Source organism: Sorghum bicolor, chromosome 3 (assembly GCF_000003195.3).
Source record: "Sorghum bicolor cultivar BTx623 chromosome 3, Sorghum_bicolor_NCBIv3, whole genome shotgun sequence".
NCBI classification, from domain to species: domain Eukaryota; kingdom Viridiplantae; phylum Streptophyta; class Magnoliopsida; order Poales; family Poaceae; genus Sorghum; species Sorghum bicolor.
The window spans coordinates 60,866,833-60,890,621 of NC_012872.2; the positions used below are offsets into that span (position 1 = coordinate 60,866,833).

At 44.9% G+C, this 23,789-nt stretch overlaps 5 protein-coding genes across 6 annotated transcripts; 3 read left to right on the forward strand and 2 right to left on the reverse strand.

The window, feature by feature from the left end:
• LOC8059159 lies at positions 3,451-9,293 on the forward strand. Its single transcript, XM_002456181.2, has 7 exons — positions 3,451-3,839; positions 3,939-4,071; positions 5,230-5,333; positions 5,604-5,775; positions 5,907-6,047; positions 6,132-6,492; positions 6,585-9,293. Exons 1-7 carry the CDS (start codon positions 3,778-3,780, stop codon positions 8,906-8,908), a joined length of 3,297 nt encoding a protein of 1,098 aa, XP_002456226.1. The 5' UTR covers positions 3,451-3,777; the 3' UTR covers positions 8,909-9,293.
• On the forward strand, positions 10,093-12,657 carry LOC8059160 (60S ribosomal protein L28-1). Its single transcript, XM_002456182.2, has 4 exons — positions 10,093-10,248; positions 11,023-11,180; positions 11,254-11,420; positions 12,155-12,657. The coding sequence occupies exons 2-4, from the start codon at positions 11,033-11,035 to the stop codon at positions 12,275-12,277; spliced, it is 438 nt and encodes a 145-aa protein (XP_002456227.1). The 5' UTR covers positions 10,093-10,248; positions 11,023-11,032; the 3' UTR covers positions 12,278-12,657.
• Positions 12,790-13,658, forward strand: LOC8059161. Its single transcript, XM_021455766.1, has one exon. It carries the CDS (start codon positions 13,112-13,114, stop codon positions 13,391-13,393), a length of 282 nt encoding a protein of 93 aa, XP_021311441.1. The 5' UTR covers positions 12,790-13,111; the 3' UTR covers positions 13,394-13,658.
• Positions 13,660-18,029, reverse strand: LOC8059162 (anoctamin-like protein Os01g0706700). Its single transcript, XM_002458332.2, has 16 exons — positions 17,610-18,029; positions 17,337-17,406; positions 17,132-17,247; positions 16,681-16,807; positions 16,505-16,605; positions 16,294-16,385; positions 16,084-16,188; positions 15,720-15,980; positions 15,418-15,550; positions 15,229-15,342; positions 15,078-15,148; positions 14,867-14,997; positions 14,631-14,713; positions 14,424-14,531; positions 14,186-14,344; positions 13,660-14,087 (listed from the first exon to the last, which is right to left on the reverse strand). Exons 1-16 carry the CDS (start codon positions 17,799-17,801, stop codon positions 13,977-13,979), a joined length of 1,974 nt encoding a protein of 657 aa, XP_002458377.1. The 5' UTR covers positions 17,802-18,029; the 3' UTR covers positions 13,660-13,976.
• LOC8069767 (jacalin-related lectin 19) lies at positions 22,624-23,724 on the reverse strand. Of its 2 annotated transcripts, none has more exons than XM_021457373.1 (3): positions 23,591-23,724; positions 23,263-23,502; positions 22,624-23,149 (listed from the first exon to the last, which is right to left on the reverse strand). In XM_021457373.1, the coding sequence occupies exons 1-3, from the start codon at positions 23,591-23,593 to the stop codon at positions 22,766-22,768; spliced, it is 627 nt and encodes a 208-aa protein (XP_021313048.1). In that variant the 5' UTR covers positions 23,594-23,724; the 3' UTR covers positions 22,624-22,765. The 2 variants fall into 2 exon arrangements, with proteins under 2 accessions (XP_021313048.1, XP_002458378.2); XM_002458333.2 differs by having other exon boundaries at positions 23,263-23,499; positions 23,591-23,711.

The following is a 23,789-nucleotide window of genomic DNA, read 5'->3' on the forward strand; positions in this document are numbered from 1 at the left end:
CCAAGCAAACTCAAACGATAACAGTCCGAATTTGTCGTGTTCAATGGAGTAGACACACTGAAGCGGAAGCAACATGGGAAAGAGAAGATGCCCTGAGAAAATAGTTTCCCCATCTATTTAGGACCCAGCCGAATCTCGAGGACGAGATTCCTTTTAAGTGGGGTAGGTTTGTAACATCCCAAAAATTCACATTCAAAAATCACTCGCATTAAAAAATTATTTTCAAAATATATTTCAAAAACTATAAATCATTTGAGCTCTATAGTATCTCCATCTAATTCTTTTTCCATCCATTCTAATTATCCATCTTTAAATATAACCTGCACCGCATGGCATGAGCATCATATGTCCGCTACTTATCCCTCTTGCTCGCTCGCTCTGCCCGATACCCGGCAACGGCGCGTGCGCCGACCCCACCACCATCAGCGCCGCAGCGCACTCACGCCCGGCCCCCTCGCCGAGCGCACTCGCTCGCGCGCGCACCGCGGCATGCGGGCCCCACCTCTTGCCTTTTCCCGCGCCTCTTTTGCTGTACAAAAAGATAGCAAGTACCAGCAAGCTTACATGCGAGAAAACATAGCAGTGCACCTACACGAATATATATCTCATACATGCATGCATGCAGGACAAGCATGCCACCGTCCATTTGCATGCACCTGCATGCAAAGGACATGGTGATTAGGCACCGTCCATTTGCATGCAACGTGCATGCAAATGAGACATTGCCATTTGCATGAAAATTAGGCACCGTCCATCGTCTTGTCGTCCTGTGTAGCCATGCACTACAGTAGCAATTCTAATGGCACGAAGCTGAGCACCAGAGGCATAACCTCACTCCTTCGGCCTATAAAAAGCCAGCCTCGGGTGCTCACTCTCACCACCCGAGAAACACGTTCACTCACTCGCTCTCACTTCGCGTATACCGTATACGGCCATACGCACAAGCCGAGCTCGACTGTCGTCGCAAGACGAGGTGAGCAGCTCATGAGCATCTCCTTGCTCTTCTCTGTCTTTCTGTAGTATTTTTCTGTATTTTTCCATGTATTTGTTTGTACCGGTTCACTGCCAAGAACTCCACGAATAGAACCATGACATACAGAAGAGTTCTAATGACCCCTGCTAATTTCTCTCTAACCATGCATGTGTGGGCCAAGCATTAACTCCAAATAGTACATGCATGCATGCAACATGCACTACCAGCCAAACAAATGCCCACGTGAAGCATCCATTCCTTAATCATCGTTAGCCTTTTTCGCATGATTAAATTCCGGCCATTTCACAAATGCCACATGCTAACTCTGATTTTAATAACTCTTTTTCCTAAATTCATCTAAAATCATGATCTACCTCCCATATTAATTTCATGATTTTTGGAGCTCATTTGAATTTATATGATTATTTATCTGTGCCTGTTGTCTGTATCGTTCGTCGCGTATTTTAGTTGACGGAGTGAACGAGCCAGAGAACGAGAACGTTGGAGACGAGTACCGCGAGTTTGACGCCGAGGACCCGGACTGTCAGCAGGAGTTTGCCGAGGACGCCGACGGAGGCAAGTCCAACCGATCCCCTTTGATGCATATTGATCCTATTTTTAAACACAACCCGTAGAAGCCGTTTTAAATATTGCATGTACGATATATGTACGAAGTATTTTCGCTGCTTAGTTAAAACCTGTTGAATAGCCATCCTTGAATTGATATTACCCGATAATTGTCTTGTTCGAACCTAGGAACAAATAATATGCTATGACAGAAATATTATTATTTAGTATGCTTAGGACTTATTACTCATCCTGGATACTCATCGCTATATTTTATCAAATATAATGATTTTAAAAGTAAAAGGTGTGAGTGGTGAAAATAAATTTTGGGTATTGTGAAAGGGTTAATGAACAAGTTATAGATGTGATTACTATGGAGATGGGGCGGATGAGATCTCTGTTGGGGATGCCCTGGTGTTGTGGCTTATACCTTGCGGGGTTAAGCGTGAAGATATCCGCCTTGTCTCGATTAAGGACTGAGTTGATGATTCATCTTGCCTAACTCATTTATCGTACAACCACTCGCCTTGCATGGGAAAGGCTTAGTCTAAATCCCTCTAGTTAGTATGGCAATCACCTGGAGGCAGGTGTGCAACGGGACACTAAGTGATGTATGTGAAATTGTGGAAATATATGAAAAGAGCTTTGTGAATTATTGTGGTATCATGAGATGTGGCCTTAGTGTTCCCGTGGTGAGCGCCATTACTTAGCTATGGAGGGTAATGACTTTGATGGATCTGTGCTTGCACGACGGTGTAAGTTATGGTATCCTACTTGTGGGAAAAGTGTACAACCTCTGCAGAGTGTAAATCTATCTGGATAGCCGTGTCCGCGGTCTCGGACGGGTTATGGTTTGGTTTCAACAACTAGATGAGTTGGGATGAGTGAAAACATGTGAGAGAGTGTGATTTTGGAAATAAATGGTTGACTGCCATGGTGTTGTGGGAACAAGGGTTCAACAACACTTAAAATTGTGATTAAACCCCCATTTTTAGAAATACTATCATATGTGGAAAAGGAGCTCTTTTACAAAAGTATTTGTGAAATGAAACCTTGCATGTGTAAAAAGATAGCTTTATGCAAATAAAACTAAGCCTCATCCTTGATTTAACCATATGCATATATACTGTTATCCCCTTCCGTAGGGTAAAGTTGGATTTGCTGAGTACTTTGTACTCACCCTTGCTTTATTAAACAGAGGAAGATCCGGACTTCGATCCCGAAGTGGCGTTCGAGTAAGGTCGTGTCTGCACCCAACTAAGCCTGTGGCATTGGGACTCGTCAGATGTTCGATGGCGATATCGTTTGTTTCTGGGTCCTTTGGACCTGTGTTGTATTTTGGTGTCTTATTATTATAGCGTGCCTTCCTTGTCCACGCTTGTCAAGACTACTGCGCTGAAACTTATCTGATGTAATAAATATGTTACTAGCCTCCTAGGACTAGTATTGTATCACATTTGAGTTACTGGTTTACCAGGGGCGCTTCACCATGCACATCTAGAGCCTTTGCAAACGCGGCTTACACACATCGTTTTCTTACCGATCAACAGACGCAAATATATCTGAATCGGCAAACACAAGTCTCACACGTCACATACACTTGGGAACGCGCAGAAAATACCGAACGCATGACACGCTTTTTCCATCCACAAAACAAAGGCATGGATGGAGTCGAAAGCTCCCAACTTCCAACCAAGAAAATTAGGTCACAAAACTCACAACCGAAGGTTAGAATGTTACACTGGCCGCAAATGCAATCACGCCAAGCCGTGTTTTGTACCGAAGCGTCACGTCCCAAGCGGCGAGCGCCTCGAACCCGTCCCGTCGTGCCCGGCCGGTCAAGGTCAATCCACCGTGCCAGCGCCCCAATCGACAACGCGGAAGCGAAGCGGCGAGGAAGGCTCCCGCTGCCCTGCGGCGCCCGCAGAGAATCCACCCCTGCTTCCAACGAAAAAACGATACGATTGCTTCGCTCGGCAAAAAGGTCTCCTCCTCCTTCCTCCCCCCCTGTTCGGTTCCCCTTGGCGGCAGGCGGCGGCGGCAGCGCTCGCTCTCCCGCGTGAGGAGAGCCCGAGTCTTTCCATATTCCAATCCACCCCAAGCGACAAAAAGGAGGCGCTCCTCCATAGGTGGAGGTTGGCAGGTACTTTGGTGGCGCGCCTGTCTCACACGGATTTGGTTGGATTCGAATCAAGCCGGGAGACACAGGTTTCGTGCCGCGCGCGCGGGAGGCGGAGATGCACAAGAGCAAGGGGAAGCTCTCCGGCGTCCTGCACAAGGGCTTCAAGCCCGACAAGTGGTCAGTGGAGATCGATTTCTGCTGCTCCTGGGGTGCCGGAGGATGGACAACCTAACGTCTGCTGCTGTGTTTTTTTTTCCCCTACGAATGATTTCCCAGCAAGACGTCGCTGCGGATGGCGGTGGCGCGGATCAAGCTGCTGCGGAATCGCAAGGAGGTGCAGGTACGCCAGATGCGCCGCGAGGTCGCGCAGCTGCTCGAGGCCAACCAGGACATGACCGCGCGCATCAGGGTACGTGCCTGCCTTTCCCCCCGTCGCTTGGCTCCCTCCCCGATGGTGTTCATTTCATTCGCCATTTCATTTCACCGCGCCCCGCCCATTGGTTGTAGTTGACTCGATGCGCCTCCCAGGCTTCCACTCGTGATAGCACAGTTGACCTCATGTATTGTAGAGTTCAAATAACGCGTGTGTCGCGTGGACTTGACTTCTGAAGTTGTAGCGTTCTAGCCTCGAGCTGAGTACAACTTAGTTGCCTGTTGCAGCTGAGTACAACTTAGTTCGCCGTTGCAGCCTAGGTGTTTGGTTATATGTGTGCAAATGGTCAAATTGGCTGCAATTTGGGAGGAATGTGCGTGCTCTGACTTCTAGATAGGCCGTGGTTTGTGATTGTTGGACATGTAGCCATCTTGCTACATTGTGAACTGCAATGACTTTTGACAATTGGACTTGTTTGATACTCCCTCCGTCTCATTCCAACTTAGATGGAGAGTCAAAGCATCTAAGTTTGACCAAATTTATATAAATAAAATAATGACGTTTATGATGTCAAATAAGTATCATGGGATTCTTCATTAATTATATTTTCGTAGTATACCTATTTGATGTTAGGTCAAACTTTAGATGTTTTGACTCTCTAAGAAAGTTGGAATGATTAGTTTGAGATGGAGGGAGTAACATTTAAGTGTTGGTTATATTCCATGTTATGCTTTCCTTGAGCATGCTGGCACATACGCTGGAGCCTGAGTTTGTCCACTGGTGGTTTTTGTGCGGGAGAGAGCTTATGCATCTGAATATCGAGTTTTTTGTGTTGCTGTGTTCAATGCTGACATTCCATGGGGCATTGGATTCTTGCAGATATAAGTGTGTGATTTTCTTTCCTGGTCGATGTAGAACCAATATCAGCTGATCTGATTATACTTGTCCCATCTTTACTCTGGCATGCTTGTGTCTGCAAACGTATGTGCAAAATTATTTATAAGTGTACACAACTTTCTTCTGGTACTGCTGTCCTGGTATCTGTTAGGTTCAACTTACAAGCCATAGAACATCACTAGTTTGTTTTGAGTTAGAATGAAATGTGCGCAGACAACAGTTGTAACGTGTCTTGATAGTACTATGTCAGCACGGAGCTCATTATTTCTTACTGGCTCTGTTTTATCTCTCCCACAGGTTGAACATGTCATAAGGGAGGAGAAGTTCATGCAAGCATATGACTTGATTGAAGTATACTGTGAACTTATAGTAGCACGTCTGTCCATTATTGACTCACAGAAGTAAGGCAACCTTTTCTTTCTATTATGCAAACCTATATTTGCTGTTCCGTGATTTTAGTTGTATAATGTTGTTTCTTGATCTGAGGTTATAAAAGCATACTACATTAGATGGTAATGTAACTTCCATTTTATTCTGGAATGATTTCATTAGTTCATTAGACTTATTTATTTTCCTTATGACAATTTTCCTAGCAGCACATCATTATGTAGGATGTTTTTTTCTGCACAACTAAATATGTTCTGATGTGTTTTATTTTACCTGAAATTTAGGACTTGCCCAATTGATCTGAAGGAGGCAGTAGCCAGTGTTGTATTTGCATCAATGCGGTGTTCGGATGTCACAGAACTAGCAGATGTTCGGAAGCATTTCAAAAGCAAGTATGGAAAAGAGTTTGAAGCAGCAGCTCTTGAAGTGCGACCTGACAGTGGCGTAAATCGTCTGGTAATCTAGAGTGCTTTTAGAAGTTTAAATAAATTTTATTATGAAACAGGTTGCTTGTTGCTTTTGGCTACAAAAGGAACACATTTTGCTGCTTTTGGTCTTAACAGTAAATACAATTATGCTTGATACAGGTAATTGAGAAGCTGTCAGCAGGAGCACCTGATATACAGACCAAAATCAAAACCTTGAGCTCGATAGCAGAGGAGCACAACATTAAATGGGAGCCAAAAGCATTTGAGGAGAAACTGCAACAGCCAAATGAAAATCCTCTGGTAAGTAAATGATTTAGAGTGGTTTCACTTTTCTGCCCTTAGTTGGACATTGTGGCCCTAATGGTTCATTATATTATTCGTTAGTATGGTTCTGCAACATATTCTGGAGGAAACATTTCAACTATGGGATCATCTACTTCTAGCATGTCAACACCACAGCCTACATATTCAGGTGTAAGTGCAGCAGCTGTGGACTCAGCCACTTCCCATGTGTCAATGGGACCTTCGCCTGTACATGTGCCAGCAAATAGAACAACATATGGCAATGCCAGTTCTAATACTTTTTCGAAAGAAAACATCCATAATAGCTCCAGTGCTTCAGTACCTCCTATCTCCCAACATGGGCCATCTGCTTACTCTTCAGCACAGACTCCTGGATCTAACAATATCTCACATGGAAATCCAGGAGGTCCACCTTACCCTCAATACAGCGCAACAGCCCCAGGTACAGAAGGATTTCATTGTTTGAATGTCTGCCAGTTTTCACTGCCCTATTATGTTCATATTCCCATTGAAATCTTTGATTTCCCCTTTCAGACACAGCATCCAGGAATGGAGAGATCCGTCAGCATAGGGAAAGAAAACCTTCGGTGACTGGTGCCAATTGGAATGTGGAATTCAAGGATGCAACATCTGCTGCACAGGCAGCAGCAGAGTCCGCAGAGATGGCTAGCATTGCTGCTAGAGCTGCTGCTGAACTTGCTAGTCGTGGAAACTATTCTGGAGATAAAGGCACTGGAGCATATGATTCAGCCGCATACAGTAGCGAAAACACACCAAGGAAGCAACAAGCTGAACACATAGTGAAGGATGAGAAGAGTTTCCATAACCAGAGTTCAGGTGTTAATGATCCAAGGGTGATGCCAAGTAACTCAAGAAAAAGTTTTGGAGGAACAGAAACTACCCGTGTTGATAGTCAGAATATATCAACAGATAAGGCCCCATATCAACAGTTCGGCTCCTACAGTCCAGAAAACCATCCATATGTTTATGAAATGCCAACTGAACCACCTCATGCCCATTCTCCTGACCCACGTTTTGATGATTTATATGAGAGAGAAAGTGACATTGGAAGATCTGAAGTTCATCCATTTGATTTTCCTGAAGAAAACTTGCAAGATACTGGGCCTGTTGGGCGCAATTTCAAGGATGTGGAGATCAGGAGACCTAGCTCTGATCACGAGAGCACAGATGACTACTATGGTAACTTTAATTCTTCACATGATACATTTGCCCATGGCAGCAGCAGCACTGCTTGGGACAAGCAGAATGACAAAGCTCAAGGCAATTCTTCACCCGTTGTTTTTGATCAATATGATTCTGATGTTGAAGAAGAGAATTTATTGGACACATTCTCCTCAAAGCACACTGAACAACTACCTGATCCCAGAGATCATATGGGATTCTCAACTGCAGATTGGAGTGAACAGCATAGAAGTGAATCTCCATCCAACCAGAAAACGTCGGCCCTATTTTCCAGAAGAGAAACACAACTATCTGATAATCTAGGAACAAACAGAAGTGATATTCCTTCACCTCATTCTTATGATAACTTGCATCCCGCTTTTGATTCAGATGGTGGTAACTCTGATGAGGAAATAGCCACAACCATGCATGCAGTGTCTTTAAGGTCCCATTCAGGAAGGTCCCATCCAGGAGGCTCTGTTTCATCTGGCCTGAACAAAGGTGGTGGACCTGATGGTTCACTATATGATTATTCAGGAGCACAGGCAGTGAGGAACTTGAACCGTGTGCAAAGCAGAGATTCCGATCTTTCGGAAGAAGAGACAGATTTAGATAAATTTAAAGGTTCATCCTCAGCTGGAGCAAATGAGCAGCAGTCGTTGCCTTTTGCCATTAGTACTTCAGCAGCTTCTGATGATAAGGAAGGTGACATCGGCCTTAACTTTGGTAGGTTAACGCCTGGACTAAGAAACAAAACCAGGCAACCCCCACCATACACCAAAGTTTCCAGGGAGAGCATTCTGCCTAAGCAGTCCTTGCCTACGGTTTCTTCCAGCACTGAAGAGTCAGTTGATTCTGAAGAGAATACTTCATTCAAACAGAATATAAGTAGCCCCAAAAGCTCGTTTTCAGCCAGGACTAATTCAGGTAAAAACCACGACAGTGAACTTTATGAAAGGAATCAAAATGCTGGAACACACTGGGAAGCAAGATCAACCATAGCAAGAAATTCCTTTGGTTTAGCTGACACTGAGAAGTTATCTGAGCTACCTAGTAATATAAGTCTTCCAACAACTAAGAGTTCTGAACGTGCGAATTCGAGTCAAGTGCTTTATCATGAAAAGCCAGGTATTGGAGCACGCCGAGGACTGAGATCAACAATGGCTAGAAATTATTTCGATACAGATGACAGTGAAGAAGAACTAGAGCAACAACAGACTCCTCAGTCGAAGCGGTCTGGAGTGCTGATACAATCACGCAGGACACGGGAGGTAACATCAGACACAAAGAGAGAGAGTCGTATCCAAATTGGAGCTCAATATGATGATGAAACTGAGAGCATGCCAAGTAAGACACAAGTCCATCAAGGATTCAATAGCTCAAGTACTGAACAAAGGACTGAAATGAGGGATGCAAGCGTGTACCCCAGGGTTGCAGTACAGCGCTCTTCGCCTAAAGCTCAGCAGATTGAATCTCCGGTGGCTAGACGGAAGCCACAAGAAGCTGAAATGAGAAGAAACTTTGTTGGAGGAAACGAGGGGGACGCAGAAACCTCAGCTGGAACTCCAAAAGAGAGCACCCCGAAAACACCCCCTGCACATGTTCATCCCAAGCTTCCAACAGACTATGATTCTTTTGCCGCACATTTTAGGTCTCTTCGAACAAACCGGCCTTAGGTTTACACGACATGTATAGAGCTTGGAGTTTCAGTTGAATTAAGTCATACATACGATAGACAATGATACGTTTTATAGTGGTTGAGTTGAGATCTGTACAGTATAGCAACACAGAATGTTTTCTGGATACCATGGTGCTGTGCTAGTTTGAGCCTACAATTCTTTTGTTCTCTTGTACCCTTAATATATTCAATAGAATCATATTGTAAAGACTTAAATTTCCTGCTAGTGATTGTTAATAAGCACGGCATGTTGCCGTATGTATACAACTTCCGGGGTTCTTTCATTTCATTCCATTGTAACTGGATCTGGTACACTTATGCTATGCATGAATTTTGTAAGAGATTGATCCATAAATTCTGCAGCCTCGTCTGTAGTCTATTCATGTGAAGCGAGGTCTGTAGTCTTTCCATGTGAAGCGAGGTGGCACAATCTTTGCATCAAGGGTTGTAAATTTTCCTTGGTAGTTTATTGTGAGAAATGTGGCTTAAAATTTCAGTTGTCCTGATGTTAACCTTCTTGTGAACTTAATGCAAGTGGTGAGTAATTGTTATCGGTAAGCAATTTGGCAACACAGGAAGCAGTACCGGATGATTTGCGTCCTCTGGAGATCATTTGGCAACACAGGAAGCAGTACCGCATGATTTGTGTCCCCTGGAGATCTAACCGTTATACAAGTGACGCAAATTCACACAAAACAATCTAACGAAAATTTAAAAGAAATGTCAGTGACATCAAAATAAGAACGAGTAACGCAAATTCACACAAAATAATCTAAATAAAAATTTAAAAATATGAACGAAAGGAAATAGTCGAGGGAGGGGGCGCAAAAAAAAAAGAAAAAAAAAGGTCTTCTACAAGGTGCAGATCAAGCTGGAGAGGTCCACCAAAACAAAGCAACTCGGCCCACTCTCCGCCCTAGGCCTTGTTTAGTTCCGAAAACATTTCGGATTTTGGTACTGTAGCACTTTCGTTTGTTTGTGACAAATATTATCCAATTATGGACTAACTAGGATCAAAAGATTCGTCTCGCGATTTCCAGCTAAACTGTGTAATTAGTTTTTGCTTTCGTTTATATTTAATGCTTCATGCATGTGCCGCAAGATTCGATGTGACGGGGAATCTTGAAAACTTTTTGCTTTTTGGGGTGAACTAAACAAGGCCCTAGGGTTTATGAGCACCGGTACACACTAGTATATAAAGTGAGCTTCTAAAGCTCGCGCCGCCGCATCGATATCACCTTCTAGGCTTCTACCAGCAGCCGAGCACCGGAAAGCGGAAAGAAGCAAAATTAGCGGTGTGTCACTGCCATCTACGGTGGTGTGTCGCTCCAATCTACGGTGAGAAGAGATCTTCCCTTCTCGTGTCAACTTTCTTACATGAACTGGTCTCTGTTAATGGCTTCTTTAGTGCGCGTAAATGGATCTATTTTTGAACTTCACATCTCCTATATTTCATCGCCTGAAATGTTGGAGGGCCTCCCTTTGAACACCACTAGTGCTCGATTTGCCCCCAGTGTCATTTGTTACCTGTGCCTTCTTCGCCTCAGTGCTATAAATTGTGGGGTTTGTTGAACATAGCATTTGTTACTCGTAGGCCTGTTTGGTACAGCTCACAAGTTGAAATTGTTTTTTTTTGCCAAACATTTATTTCCAAAACAGCAACAGCTTCATGAGTGAAGCTGTTTTTCTCCTCCTCTCACAAAGACATAAGTTGGATGAAGCTAGAAAAAAAATAGCTTATTGCAGCTTCTCCCTCATTTCTCTCTCTCAACTATGCATAAAGCTATTTTGCCAAACACTTTCTCCAAAACAGCTCAGCTTCATCTAGAAAGTCACTCATGAAGCTATTTTCTAAAAAAACAGTTTTACTAGTGAAGTTGAGCTGTGCCAAACAAGCCCTAAATATGTAATTCTGTACAAGTTAGTTTGTGGAACAGACATCTTCTGGATATTATGCTCATATGCTGTGCATTCTATGTTCTGATCTTTTTTTAGTCTGATAGATCTATCCTGTATCGAAATTGCTAATGAGGTAGTGATTCCGATGTTTATCAGTTAGTTTTCCCTGTTTAGCCGATATATCATTTTTTGTGTTGGATTCCTGGATTATAGGTAAGCATAAATGGCAACAGTTCCGGATTCCCTGGTCTGGCAGATCGTGAGGAAGAATAACTCCTTCCTGATCAAACAGTTTGGCAATGGCAATGCGAAGGTTCAGTTCAGCAAGGAGCCCAACAATCTCTACAATGTTCACTCCTACAAGCACTCTGGTTAGTGTTTGTTTACCAGCCTGTTCATTTGACATTTTTATGCCATCGGTGGCACTGATTGGTTACTTTTCAGGCCTTGCCAACAAGAAGACCGTGACAGTGCAGCCAGCCAGTGGCAAGGAGGCTGCGGTGGTCCTCTCGACAACCAAAACAAAGAAGCAAAACAAGCCTGCCAGCCTCCACCACAAGTCTGTCATGCGCAAGGAGTTCCGCAAGATGGCCAAGGCTGTCAAGAACCAGGTATAGAGCAACCCCATCCCATGTTCAATCTTTTATGTAATTTGTGTCCCCTCCAATGTGGTTCTCGTTGAAAACGATCTGGTTAGAACTTTGTACCCCTCAAATGTAGATGATTTTATTTTATAAATATCTGTAGGTAACTAGTTATAAAATTGCTGTGATGAGCCTTAATCTTAAGATACATTGGCCTGTCTGCACTTAGCTTCTGAATGTGAATAGAGTTTGTTTTTTTATTATAACATAGTCTTCTTGACATGGTCATCATACCTTTAATTTATTGTTCTTGTTTCACATTTCTAGCTGTATTAACGGTATTTTATAAAAACTGTGGATGGTTAGTAGCACTAGCACGTGAGAAGAATCTCTGTTTAGGGCTGGCAATCCACGTAAAATGACCTATATGCTGGTTCTTGGGCCAGATGACTTACTGTGTGCTTGCCCTTGTGATTCCCATTTACAGTTGCTGTGATGAACCTTAACATATAAGAAGATTCACCATTCAATATAAGGTTTCATCTTCAATATGATGTACTTGTTACGCTTGGCTTCCGAGCTCGCTGGAAGCATTTATTTGCACCCTTAAGTTGAAGTTCTGTGAAAAAATTTTGCTGCTTGCTTTTAGCACTTGTAACCCTTTTCAAACGAGAGGCATGCTGTCTGACCTGAAATGTGGTTCTTATTTGAGCAAGTCGGCATCATCAGTTTAACCGTTGTGGTTTTACTTGTTTGTACAGGTCGGTGACAACTACTACAGGCCTGATCTTACCAAGCCAGCTCTTGCAAGGCTGAGTGCAGTGTACCGGAGCCTCCAGGTTGCCAAGTCTGGAGTCAAGAAGAAGAACAGGCAGGCAAACTAAGACAACAATGGTCAATGACTCATTTTGTGCTATCAAAAACATTGTGGATGGGTGGCGTTTATACAGCTTTCAAGATTTGGAGTATGAGGAAATGTGCTTATAACCTGCTATGGATTTTCATAGTTGACTCCACCTTTGTATAATTGTACCGGTGACATATTATTGAGCCTATGAAAATATTTTATTAGTTCGTATGGCCTTTGGTTATTTGTGTTGCTGCCCTCTGAGGTTCTCTTGGAAACATTATTGTTTACATCCTCTTGTGCTGAGTTTTGAAAAATGTTCTGCCTTGTAATTGGTCTAAAAAGACATCAAAGCAACAAGCTGTACAAGTACTGCTTAATCATGTCACTTGGAAAATTCGAGGTCTGTTGCTTCAATTTGTCCCCTATTTATACAAGTACTGCTTAATCATGTGATTTGGTGACAGCTTTGGCCGTCTTCACACCTTAGCAAATCTCTCTTAAATTGAATTAGAAGCTGATGATGTTATTGTTTTTTACTTTATTATATTCTTTTCCTGCAAACTATCGAGCCATGCCAAGCAGGTTAAGGAGGCTCAGTTGTCCTGCTAGAGACTGATCGATCAAGATAACAATAAATTAATTTCAGACTAGCGAACTGTTCATATTGCGTGCACAGGAATTTGCGAAATCTTTTCATTTGCTGAAAAATCGATGGCTTGGAAGCGACACCTTGCAGCATCTTGGAAGGAACAAAAACCATGGACCGAAACGCACTCTTACCAGACGTGCGGGACACTAACATCTCGCTTGGGCTCGTACAAAACCGAGCTCCAACTCACGATGCACCGAGAAACCGGTGGCAGCACACATGCCGGTCGGCGAGAAGACGGCCGAGGCAACGGCCAAGGACGGCGGCAGCCAGCCGAAGCCACCGTCCCGCGGTAGCGCCCGCTTCGAGCGCCTCCTTTCCGGGCTGGGCGCTGGTCCGCTCGTGGACGTCGAGCCCGACAAGGTCAAGGACGACATCCGGCGATGGGCTAAGAAGGTGGCGGCGCTGGTGCGCCAGCTCAGCTTCGGCGCCTGGCCGGAGAAGAGCGACGGCTCGTCGGAGCACCGCGGCGCAGGCGATGATGGATCCGCCGCCAACTGAGCATCTAGAGCCTTGACTGCAGATTAACTTTCGCAGGCAGTAAAGCCAGTAATCACAACTCCGATGATATGGCGGCAGCGCCGGGATAAAGCAAGAGCAAAATTCATTTATCTCCATTCGTTCATTCGTTTCGAAGAGCGATTTATAGGCTGATAATGCATGTGTACTACAGTAGATCTTACCTCAGTTCGGTCAAAAGCAATAAAATTTAGCAAAGGTCATGGATGTAATGATTGTAATAAAGAGCAATGCAGATTCTCCTCCAGTAAATAACATCTGGGCTAGGGTACTCATCGAAATCACCCACAGGCCACAGCACATTACATGGTGCACCATGTCTGAGTTTCCGTTCAACTCAACAGATTATTAATGAAAGTGGGAAAAAAACACTCAGTCTTACACTTGAGGGCATTCTCCTCTACCAATTTACTGGTAAGATAGGTGGCAATAAGCTAATATCTACACTTCAGTTAGATGAATCAAGATATTACACCCCCTAGATTTGTACAACTTTGTACTATACAGAACCGCTCTACCTAAACTACAAAATCAGCGATAACTTTTAAACTGTACATGATGTTTCTCAATCCAGTTTTCTGTCAAGTTTTGAAATGCTCCTCAAAAGTTGTTTGGAGCAGACGGTTTGTGCCTGAGCTACATATCGTACACGATTTGCTTTCACCCACGCAGGCTCCTAATTAACAAAAAAGAAAATCAAGAACCCACACAAGGGTGCTTCGGTTATAAGGAAATCAGTGCAACTGAACAGAAGAAGAAAATACAGAAAATCACCTCAGGCACGAAGTGTGAGAAACCAAACTTAATTAAGAGGAGAGCGTGCTCCATTATGAGGATTGCTGCTAGTCCTGGCTCAATCCTCCACTTCCCCTCCTCATCATACAGACAAACGAGAAGCAAGCAGTTGGTGCATATTGCCATCACAACCAAGAACTGAAAACAAACTTCAAAGTGAATCATGCATATTCCCACAACCCACAAGTAGTGAAACTAAAAAGTTCAGCTAGTAAACCTGGAATATGTTCAACCATGCTCCAATTGTAGCTGCAGCACGGGGAACAGGTCTTTTCAACATGACTAACAACTTCAATGCATCTGCTCTGATTTCAGTAACATTGTTCTGTAGTCAAAATAGTTCACAACAACATTAACAGAGTTACATCAAAGCAACAAACACAGAAACTTGTGTATTAGTGATTTTGTGATAGAGATCACATACCACAGCTGCAAAGCAGAAAATCAATGGAAATGCACAGGCAAACATCATGATCATTCCAAATTGAAGAGTCAGCTCCAGAAAGTCTGCAATGGATTCAATATCAATAATATAAACAAACGCCATCATTTGCTTTTCCATTTCAAAATGCAAATGCTATTGACTGAAACGCAGCACAAGTGGTATATATGAACCACATCCAAAGTGATTATCAAAAGAACTGCAAAGAACATACTTACCATCAAATAAACCATCTTCCAGTTCTGCTCCAATGCTTGCAGTATAAGAGGGTTTTAAATACTCTTTCTCCACTCTTGTTGATAATCGGACTGACCTACCCATCGGTGATTCTTTCTCATGTTTTTTCTTGCTACAAGATGGGAGAGAATTCTTGTATTACTCTATTGATCTGGGAATAAGTATAAGGACAAGGGTTCATGTGAAACTTACTGAACAGCTATGTACTTTTTGTAACTGTACTTGAGGTAAGGAATGGAATTCTCAATCAGATTTTCCAATACCTGAAAAAAAAAACATATCATCAGTAGGACACTATGGCACAAACATATTGGACAGTAAAACAATTATGTTGCAGACATGCCTGGGACACAATGAGACGCTGGATGAGGACTTGCCGAAGGGCCAGTATATCACGATACAAAGAAGCATGGTAAAATAACCCAATATATGACTGCATAAAGTAAAGGCCAAAGACCTGCATTTGAAGAAAAGGAAATAAGGTAAGAAGCCAAAAATAAAGAACAAAACATCATCACTTCACGGTATTTACCTTATAAACTAAACTAGCGGAACTCGACTCTTCTCCTTGGTTGTTTTCGTACTTTATCAAATTGACAGACACCTTGCCACCAATTCTGGTGTAATATTGAATTGCAACAAGATATACTGCAGTCAACAAATACCTGTATGATATAAAATTGATCAGAATAATACAGTGCAGATTTTAATGACAGACAGAAATGAAAAAACGAAGGAAACTGATACTAAGTACTAGGGTAGAAAAACTAGCTAAGAAAGGCAGGGCACAGTTTTTAAGTAACCAAATCAAATTTGATTATATGAAATACTCACCTCATAGCCTCAGTTTCCGTAATCTCATATAGATGAGCATAGGCCAACTCAAATGGTAGCTGAAGACAAATGATAGCCAGCACAATGATAGCATTGTTTCTTATTCTAAGGAGGACTCCGAACCATTCGTTCCTTTGTAACTTACTTTTCTCAGCAGACACGTCACAAAATTTCTTTTCCTCAACAGTAAGAGAGTCACTCAAGAAGCTGAGGTCATTGCCCAGATTTTTGTATTCAGATAGTGAACAATTAATACCCCATCTGTTGGAGGGCGTCATAAAGGCAAGGAAAGCGTTGAGGAAATTAGCCTGATATTTCCAGATCAATATGAGGTATTTGCAGATTAATATGAATCACGTATAACCTTGCAAGAAGTGCTGAATTCTTCCGTTTCCAAAACTGCAGAAAGAAGACGGCCCAAGAAATAACAAAGATAAAGAAAGCAGGAAGAACCAACCACTGCAATGACCTGAATTCAACGTGGAGAGGAGAAATGTAGAAGTAAGAACATATAGAAAAATATTAATTTTGTTACTAAATTTGCCAACAGAGGCATTGCACGTGAAATGCATACCCGAAATCTATGAGTTGAGTTGTCAGTCCGAAAACAGCTGGGAAGAAAAGCCATCGCGTATACATTCCTAGGAACGCAAAGTATGTTGCAATCTGCAGTTCAAAGTGGATATTTAATCAAGTAGAAGGTAGAAAAATTATTACCTTGCTTTAGACAGAATGGAACATAAATTAAATATAGTACGTATAAGCTGCACTGGACACAGTTCTACCTTTGTTCCAAAGTAGGAGTAAATCTCATCGATGGGTTGCCATGTGAATTCAAGCCAGTTAAGAGCCCAGTTTCTCAGGAGTTGCTTCCTTTTAATTTCATCTGCAACGGAAGTTTTAGCTGGCATACAATAATAGTTTGAAAATATGAACATAAATAGAATTAAGATTAGTGTACCATGCAAAGGGAATATTAGCTTTACAACTCCTTCAGCTTCCAGCCTTGTCAATAAGGACTCACTTTGCTTCCAGTGGAACTCCTTATTATCAAATTTAAGAGCGATTTCAGAGTTTGACTTGTTCACCTGCATTAATCAATTCCAACTTGCTATCATATTAGATATATCCAAATTAGAAAAGAGCCAAACACTTGGCGAATTAGCTAAATACTTCACTTCTCACACATAATATCAAGCAAACAAACAATGAACAGGAGTGCATTGATCTGACAAAGTATAGATCAGCACAGAATCATGTCATTTGTAGTCTTATAATGCAGACCAGAGAAGCAAGCATTAAAAATGCATCCATAGGTACATTGTGGAACCATAGGTGATAAATCAGTGGTCATAACTACAATGTATTTCAATCACATGGATAGCTATAGGTGACGACAGTCGTGCACTTACAATGCCATATATCAAGTAGCGGAAGCAGCAATAGCGTTCTCTCCAGCTGAACAGGGAACCATCTGGCTGCCTAACGAATGCTGCGACCTGGTCCCATTCAAACTGAAGCTCCATTCCTAAGACGCAAATTAACAGCAAAAATGAAACACATCGCCCATGTCCAATCACGTTTCAAAATTCATATGCCTCTTAGATATCCAATTACCGATGTAGGTTAGCTTCTTCATCTGCATCTCAGCAGCAGCTCTCCCCAGGGTCCCCATTGGTGCAGATAGCTAAATTCAAACATCAGGCCCGCAAGCATTAGAATTTATTTAGAACTGAAAAAATAACAAGCAGCACGCGTTGCATAATTTCCGAGCGAGTGAGGCAGATACTAGAGGGCTCGCGCTCTTCTGTATTGCCGCCGCCTCCGCTGAAACTGAATTAAAAAAAGAAAAGAAAAGAAAAAAAATAGCAGAGACACCGGGTCACAGACCTTGATGAACTCAGCGGGGACGCCGCGGACGCGCTCGACGAGCAGGCCGGCGCCCTCGAGCTCTCGCACCAGCCGCGCCACGCAGTCCTCGGTGGCCCCCGCCGCGGCGGCGCGGGAGAGCTTGGGCACCACGATGCCCACCTCGAACCCCGTGGCCTCCTCCACAGCCCCCTCCTCCCCTTCTGGCCCCATCCCTAACTCGGGACGCCCGGATCAGATTCGGGCGACGACGGCGGATGCGAGGAGGCGGATCCGCATGGGCGGAAAGGGGGGGAACGCGAGGAGGATGCGGATTCGCGGAAGAGGAGTAAACAAAAGGAAAGCGGAGCGTGCTTTGGGAATGGCGGAGGCCCGGAGGCGGAGGGGAAAAGAGAGAGAGAGCGGAGCGAGAGAGCGGGGAGTAACGGATTAGGAGGGCCGGTGTCCGCGGTTCATTCGATTTGATTTGATGATTTTCTAAGATTAATTTAATTATTATTAATCGGCTGATTAGTTGGCGTCGTAACTGCCTGGCTGTGAGCAGGCAGCGCTTGCTTGCGGGCGTAATTAAGCGGCGACTTGGGGATGCAACGTGAAACGCAGTGGGGAAAAAATATTCGAGGAAATCGTGCGTGCCTTTATTTTTTACAAAAAAAAAATCGTGGTTTCTATTTTTTTTTTTACAAAAAAATCATGCATGCCATTTTGTAGAGCAGGAGTATTTTTTTATTCAAATCAAAGAAGAAAAAGATTGTAGAGAAGGCAGAGGGGATGAGGCGTGTGATTTGAAAGCCATGGGTACTTGGGACCATGTGGCACACAAAAATATATGAAATGGTACGAAGGTCAATAAAATGTGGGCATATTATGTAGAGTTGTGAGTGCGGGCGAAGGCACACCTGTTACGATGAGTTTTTCGCAAGAGGGTGGTCGGTGGTTTTTGTTGGCCTAGGGACAAGGTGAGCTTCCATGCGTTCGTGCGGCAGGCTGTAGGGCACAATGGGAGCTTTCGGTTTAGCCTGACGGTTGCATGGCATCTGTTGCATATGCTACAGTCTCTAGTTAAGGATTCTGTCCCTACAAATCCAAGATGAGAAACAGGCATAGATAATCCCTCAAACAAATCGATCAAAGCATTGGTCATCTTTTGTAAAGCTTGAGCCTTCTCAGAAACAGACTTAGGTCCACACCGAGGGAAGGTACATTAACAAATCTAATGCCTATGTTGGTTAATGGTGATGAGGGCATATAGATCAGGTTTTCTTTGATTGTTGTAACGAGACTATTTGACCTATCATCGTGATTAAAGACAAATCCTTCCATTTTCTGGGCTTCAGTCTTTCCGCAATGGATAACATGTCAAGAGTACCCTTTTGTCACAAATAACAGCCGATCCACAATATTCTTGGTGACTCTTGGACAGATTTTTCAGTCTTGTGCATACGCAATATGATAACCATTTTATGTCATGCTATGTTAGGAAGGGGGCATTCCCATTGGCACACTAGGCAGCAAAAGCTTTTTCTTGGTTTTTTTTGTCCATCTTCACGAGGAAACTTCAAGATGGCAACGCGGACATCCCCGCTGGGGACTAGCACCTCATCCCTGATACCCATGATTTCCCCCGCTCCCTGTATTGGGGCTATCTTTCTCCCGCCCCTGTCCCTGATTGGAGTCACGGGGCCTCGACGGGTGCCACGCACCTGACTGCAAGTCAGGGGTGGCTTCGTTTTGTGTCGGTGTCACCATGGAGAAAGCCAAAGAGCGAGGGGAAGCAGAGCCGGGGAACCAAGCCACCAAGGGAGCAGGGCTGCAGGAGAGCTGACGTTGATGGAGGGGAGCCACTGAAAGCCCTAGTTTGGTTTTGGATAATTGATGAAACCCTAGTACTAACCTCTATGCTAAATGTGTGTAGACTTAATGAGGTTGGTACATGCCAAGTGATGGAGCAAGTGATGATCAGGTGATGTTGTTGATGACCACAAGATGATCAATTTCTCAACTTGGAAAAGAAGAAAGAGAAAAACAAAACCCAATGGAGATCAAGGCAAAGGTATTGCTTAGGGTTTTGGTTTTGGTGATCAATCACCATAGAGGGTGTGATCACATTTAGGATAGATAGCCGTACTATAAAGAGGGGAATTCTTTGGCTAAGCGGTTATCAAGTGCCACTAGGTGTCATTGTTCATGTGCATGCATTTAGAACCTAGTGAGCTAACTTAACTCCTTCAAAGAAATTGTTTGTGAAATTGCTAACACACGTGCACTTGTTGGTATACACGTTGTGGTGTTGGCACACTTTGAGAAGGAGGTGGAGTTTGAAGGGATTCGACGCTTTTGAGAAAATGAAGTGCATTTTTTCTATTGCGCTGGTGGAAATTTGGAGAAGTCGCGGGAGTGTTTTCTCTCTGAGAAACACTCACCGGACGCTGAGTGTGGAGGCACCGGACGCGGGCCTCAGAGTCCGGTGTGCTTGACCCTGCTAGGGTTGAGCACCGGACGCACTCTGAGAGCGTCCGGTGGTTAGCGTCCGGTGTGAGGGCGTTTTGCAACCCTCTCTCCGCATGAGTCCGGTGAGCACCGGACGCTCAGGGTGCGTCCGGTGGCTTGCGTCCGGTGACCGTGCGAGTTTGCGGAGCTCTCTGCGCATGGGTCCGGTGTGCACCGGAAGCGTCTGGTGGTATCTTGCTCAGCGTCCGGTGCTCTGCAGGTTACCGTTAGATTCTGACACGCGGCTGACGTTGGAGCACCGGATGCAGGTGTTGAGCGTCCGGTGCCCCTTTAAGAGCGTCCGGTGACCCCGAGTTAGACCCAGTGAGAGAGCCAACGGCTCTATTTGTTTGAGGGGTCTATAAATAGTTGTTGGCCGGCTTAGGGCTCACTCTCTTGGCATTCTTGACTACTAGACATCCTTGTGAGCCTAAGCAAACACCTCCCACTCATCTCCTTCATAGATTAAACATCTTTGTGAGATTGGAAGTGATTCCAAGTGCATTTGCTTGAGTGATTGCATCTAGTGGCACTTGGGGATCGTTCTAGCTGCGGTTTTTCTTGTTACTCTTGGTGGTTGCCGCCACCTAGACGGCTTGGAGCAGTGGAGGAGGATTGGCACGAGTTGGTGATTGTTCGTGGCCATCTCCCGGTGATTGTGAGGGGTCTTGTACCTTCCCCGGCGGAGAGCCGAAAGGTAACTCTATTGGATTGCTCGTGTCATTGAGATATCTCACTTGTGGGTAGGTTCTTGTGGTGTCCTAGTGAGGACGAGGTTCGTGCTACACCTCTTAGCCACCGAACCACCAAGTGTTGGTCGACACAACGGGGACGTAGCGTGCCGGCAAGCACGTGAACCTCGGGAGAAAAATTGTGTGTCTCCATTGTGATTGTTCATTGGATTTCTCCCGGTGATTGGACTTCATATTATTGATTGGTTCATCCCCTCTACGCGGCGGTATAAAGTTCAAACCATCTCTTTTACATTCCCGCAAACTAGAGTGGCTTACTTACTTGTATAGAACCTTTAAGTAGCTTTCTAGTGTAAGTAGTGACATAGCTCTTGTGTGCCTAGTGATTATATCAACTAGAATTGTTGGATAGGTGGCTTGCAAACACCACATTAGAGCTAGAGCAAAAAGCTTCGCTTTGTTATTTACTAACCTCTTGCTCTAGTGAGTTTGTAGAATTTTTAAATAGGCTATTCACTCCCCCTCTAGCCATATTAGGACCTTTCAGCCACAACACCGCAAGAAGAAGCGTCGATTCGAATAAGCCATAACCATGGAGGGCGGTGCGACAGGAGTGGAGTGCAATGGCCTGCGGCAGTGGAAGGGTAGGGGCGCAAATTTGCGTTCCCCATCTCTGACTCCACATCGCGAGCGCGAGTCAGGAGGACGGCGGTCGCGAGTTTTGGAAAAGATGGGCGATGGCGTGAGGCAGTGTTGGGTTACCATGTGTTTTATTTTGGTTGGGCTGAATATCTAGCATCGGGTTTCTTTGGACTTGCTATCTGACCCAATGGATGACGGGGACGGGGAGTGCTGGAACGTTACTGCCCCCGCTTCCCCCAATGGGGATCAGTTTTGGTCCATAAACATCCCCGCGAGGATCAAGATTAGTCCATGAACATGCCCTAATGGATGAAATCCCCATCGAGGATCAGGGCCCTGTTGCCATCTTGAAGGAAACTAGATCTTCATAACAAATTGCCAAAAATTCATAGATTACGAGGGTTGATGTTCGTGGTTCATTTGATTTGATTTGATTTTCAAGATTAATTTAATTAATTGGTTGATTAGTTAGCTTCATATATGCCTGCCTATGAGCAAGCAGCGCTTGCGGGCGTAATTAAGCGGTGACTAGGTGTGCAACTTGGAACGTAGTGGGGAAACATTACTCATGAAAATTGTGTGTCCTATTTTGTAGAGCGGGAGTTTGTGTTTCATCAAATGAAAGAAGAAGAAGAAGAATGGTAGAGGAGGCGGAGGGGACGAGGCATGTGATTTGAGAGTCGTGGATACTTGTATTTGGGAATCATGTGGCGTTCAGAAATATAGGGAAGGACATGAAGGCCAATGAAATGGGCACGTATATGTAGAACCGTGAGCGAGGGCGAAGGCACAACAAAGAAGAGTTTTCACAAGGAGTGATTGGTGGTTTTGTCGGCATACACACTCGTGCGCCTATGCGGCTAGTGGTGGGGTGTAATGGGCACTTTTCGGTTCGGCCTGTCGGTGGTATGGTGTCCGTTTTATTTGGCGGTATCGAGGGCCAAGAGGGACATGCCCCCTCGCCTCTCGCCCCGCGCTGGTCTTGCTAGTCTTGCTATTGCAATCTCTGTTTGTTGTTATCGGTTGCTGCTTCATCATTCGGCACCAAGACTCGAGAGCCAACACTTTTTGACGTGACTTGTCTCTATTTCGCTTCTCTTTTACATGCACTAGTGAGCGGTTCGTTGTGCAGTGCGTCAAAAATTTTGTTCTATCTTCACTGGGCGGCACTACTCTTAAACTTATCCGTCGAATCTGCCAGTCATTTACTATTTTTATTTTATAACAAATCTGTGAATAGTACTAGCCAAGCAAACAGGACAACTGTCCTTTTTAATAGCGTGTCATCAAACACTGTAACGAAAGCGACATGCTCCCTCTTCGGCTAAACTAAGGAACGAACACATGTAGTAATTATTTGTAGCACCACTCGAACGGCCTCCTGCCGCTCTGATGATGGCGCGCCGGCCCGGCATCCCCGTAGACGAAGGAGCGGTACGCCATGAGGCCGCGCTCCTGGACCACGTCGCGGAGCGTCTCGGGCCGCAGCGCCGCGACGTAGAGGCCCAGCGCATCGAGGTGCCAGCCGCTCCGGCCCGTGAACCCGACCACCACGCCCCCTTCCATCGGGTACGAGAAGGGCACCCCGTCCGCGTCCGCGTCCCCGAACGGCCCGTGCACCGTGCCCCGGCTCGTCGTGAACGTCACCGACCGCACCACCAGCGGCGCCCCCCTGTGCGCCGCGCCGTAGCACCCGCTGACGCCCGTCAAGAACTCGTACGGGAAGTCCACGTCGATCTGCACGCCATCGATCGCCAATGGGAAAGTTATTATAAGCTAGGATTGGCGGGCACCGGGCGGGCAGCAGGCCGCCGGCCGGTCGATCGTTCGTCGTATATATAGCTACGTACCTTCACGGAGTGGCTGCGGTCCGTCCCGCCGCCGTGCTTCTCGCCGTGGACTGGGCGGCCGTTGCCGTCGGCGTACTCCACCCTTACCGACTCCAGGGAGCGGCCGTACGTGACGGTGATGCTCCGGACGCCCCGGTGCGGGCCGTCGTCCCACGGGCTCCCGCCGCGGCCTCCCCATGGCCCGACCTTGATGACCTTGGTCGACGCGACCATCCTCCGGTGGTGACCGCCCGGTTGCTGCTGAGGAAGCGGAAAACATACATATATACATGTTGTTTAGGAAACATAGTTCATATGCTGAATGAAGGACAGACGCAGATGACATTACCATGATTAATATCTTGTCAGCGGAAACTGGAGGAGGATGTGAAAGAAGGATTCTTGGGAGGTGAGTGTGCAGTGAGAGAGAGATGCGTAGGCACAACGTAGTGCACTTCTACCAGCACTTATATATACACTACAGGTCCAGAAGAACCACAACTGAAATATATGTAGATTAATACGTACTATGTGCAAGTGGTGAGGGA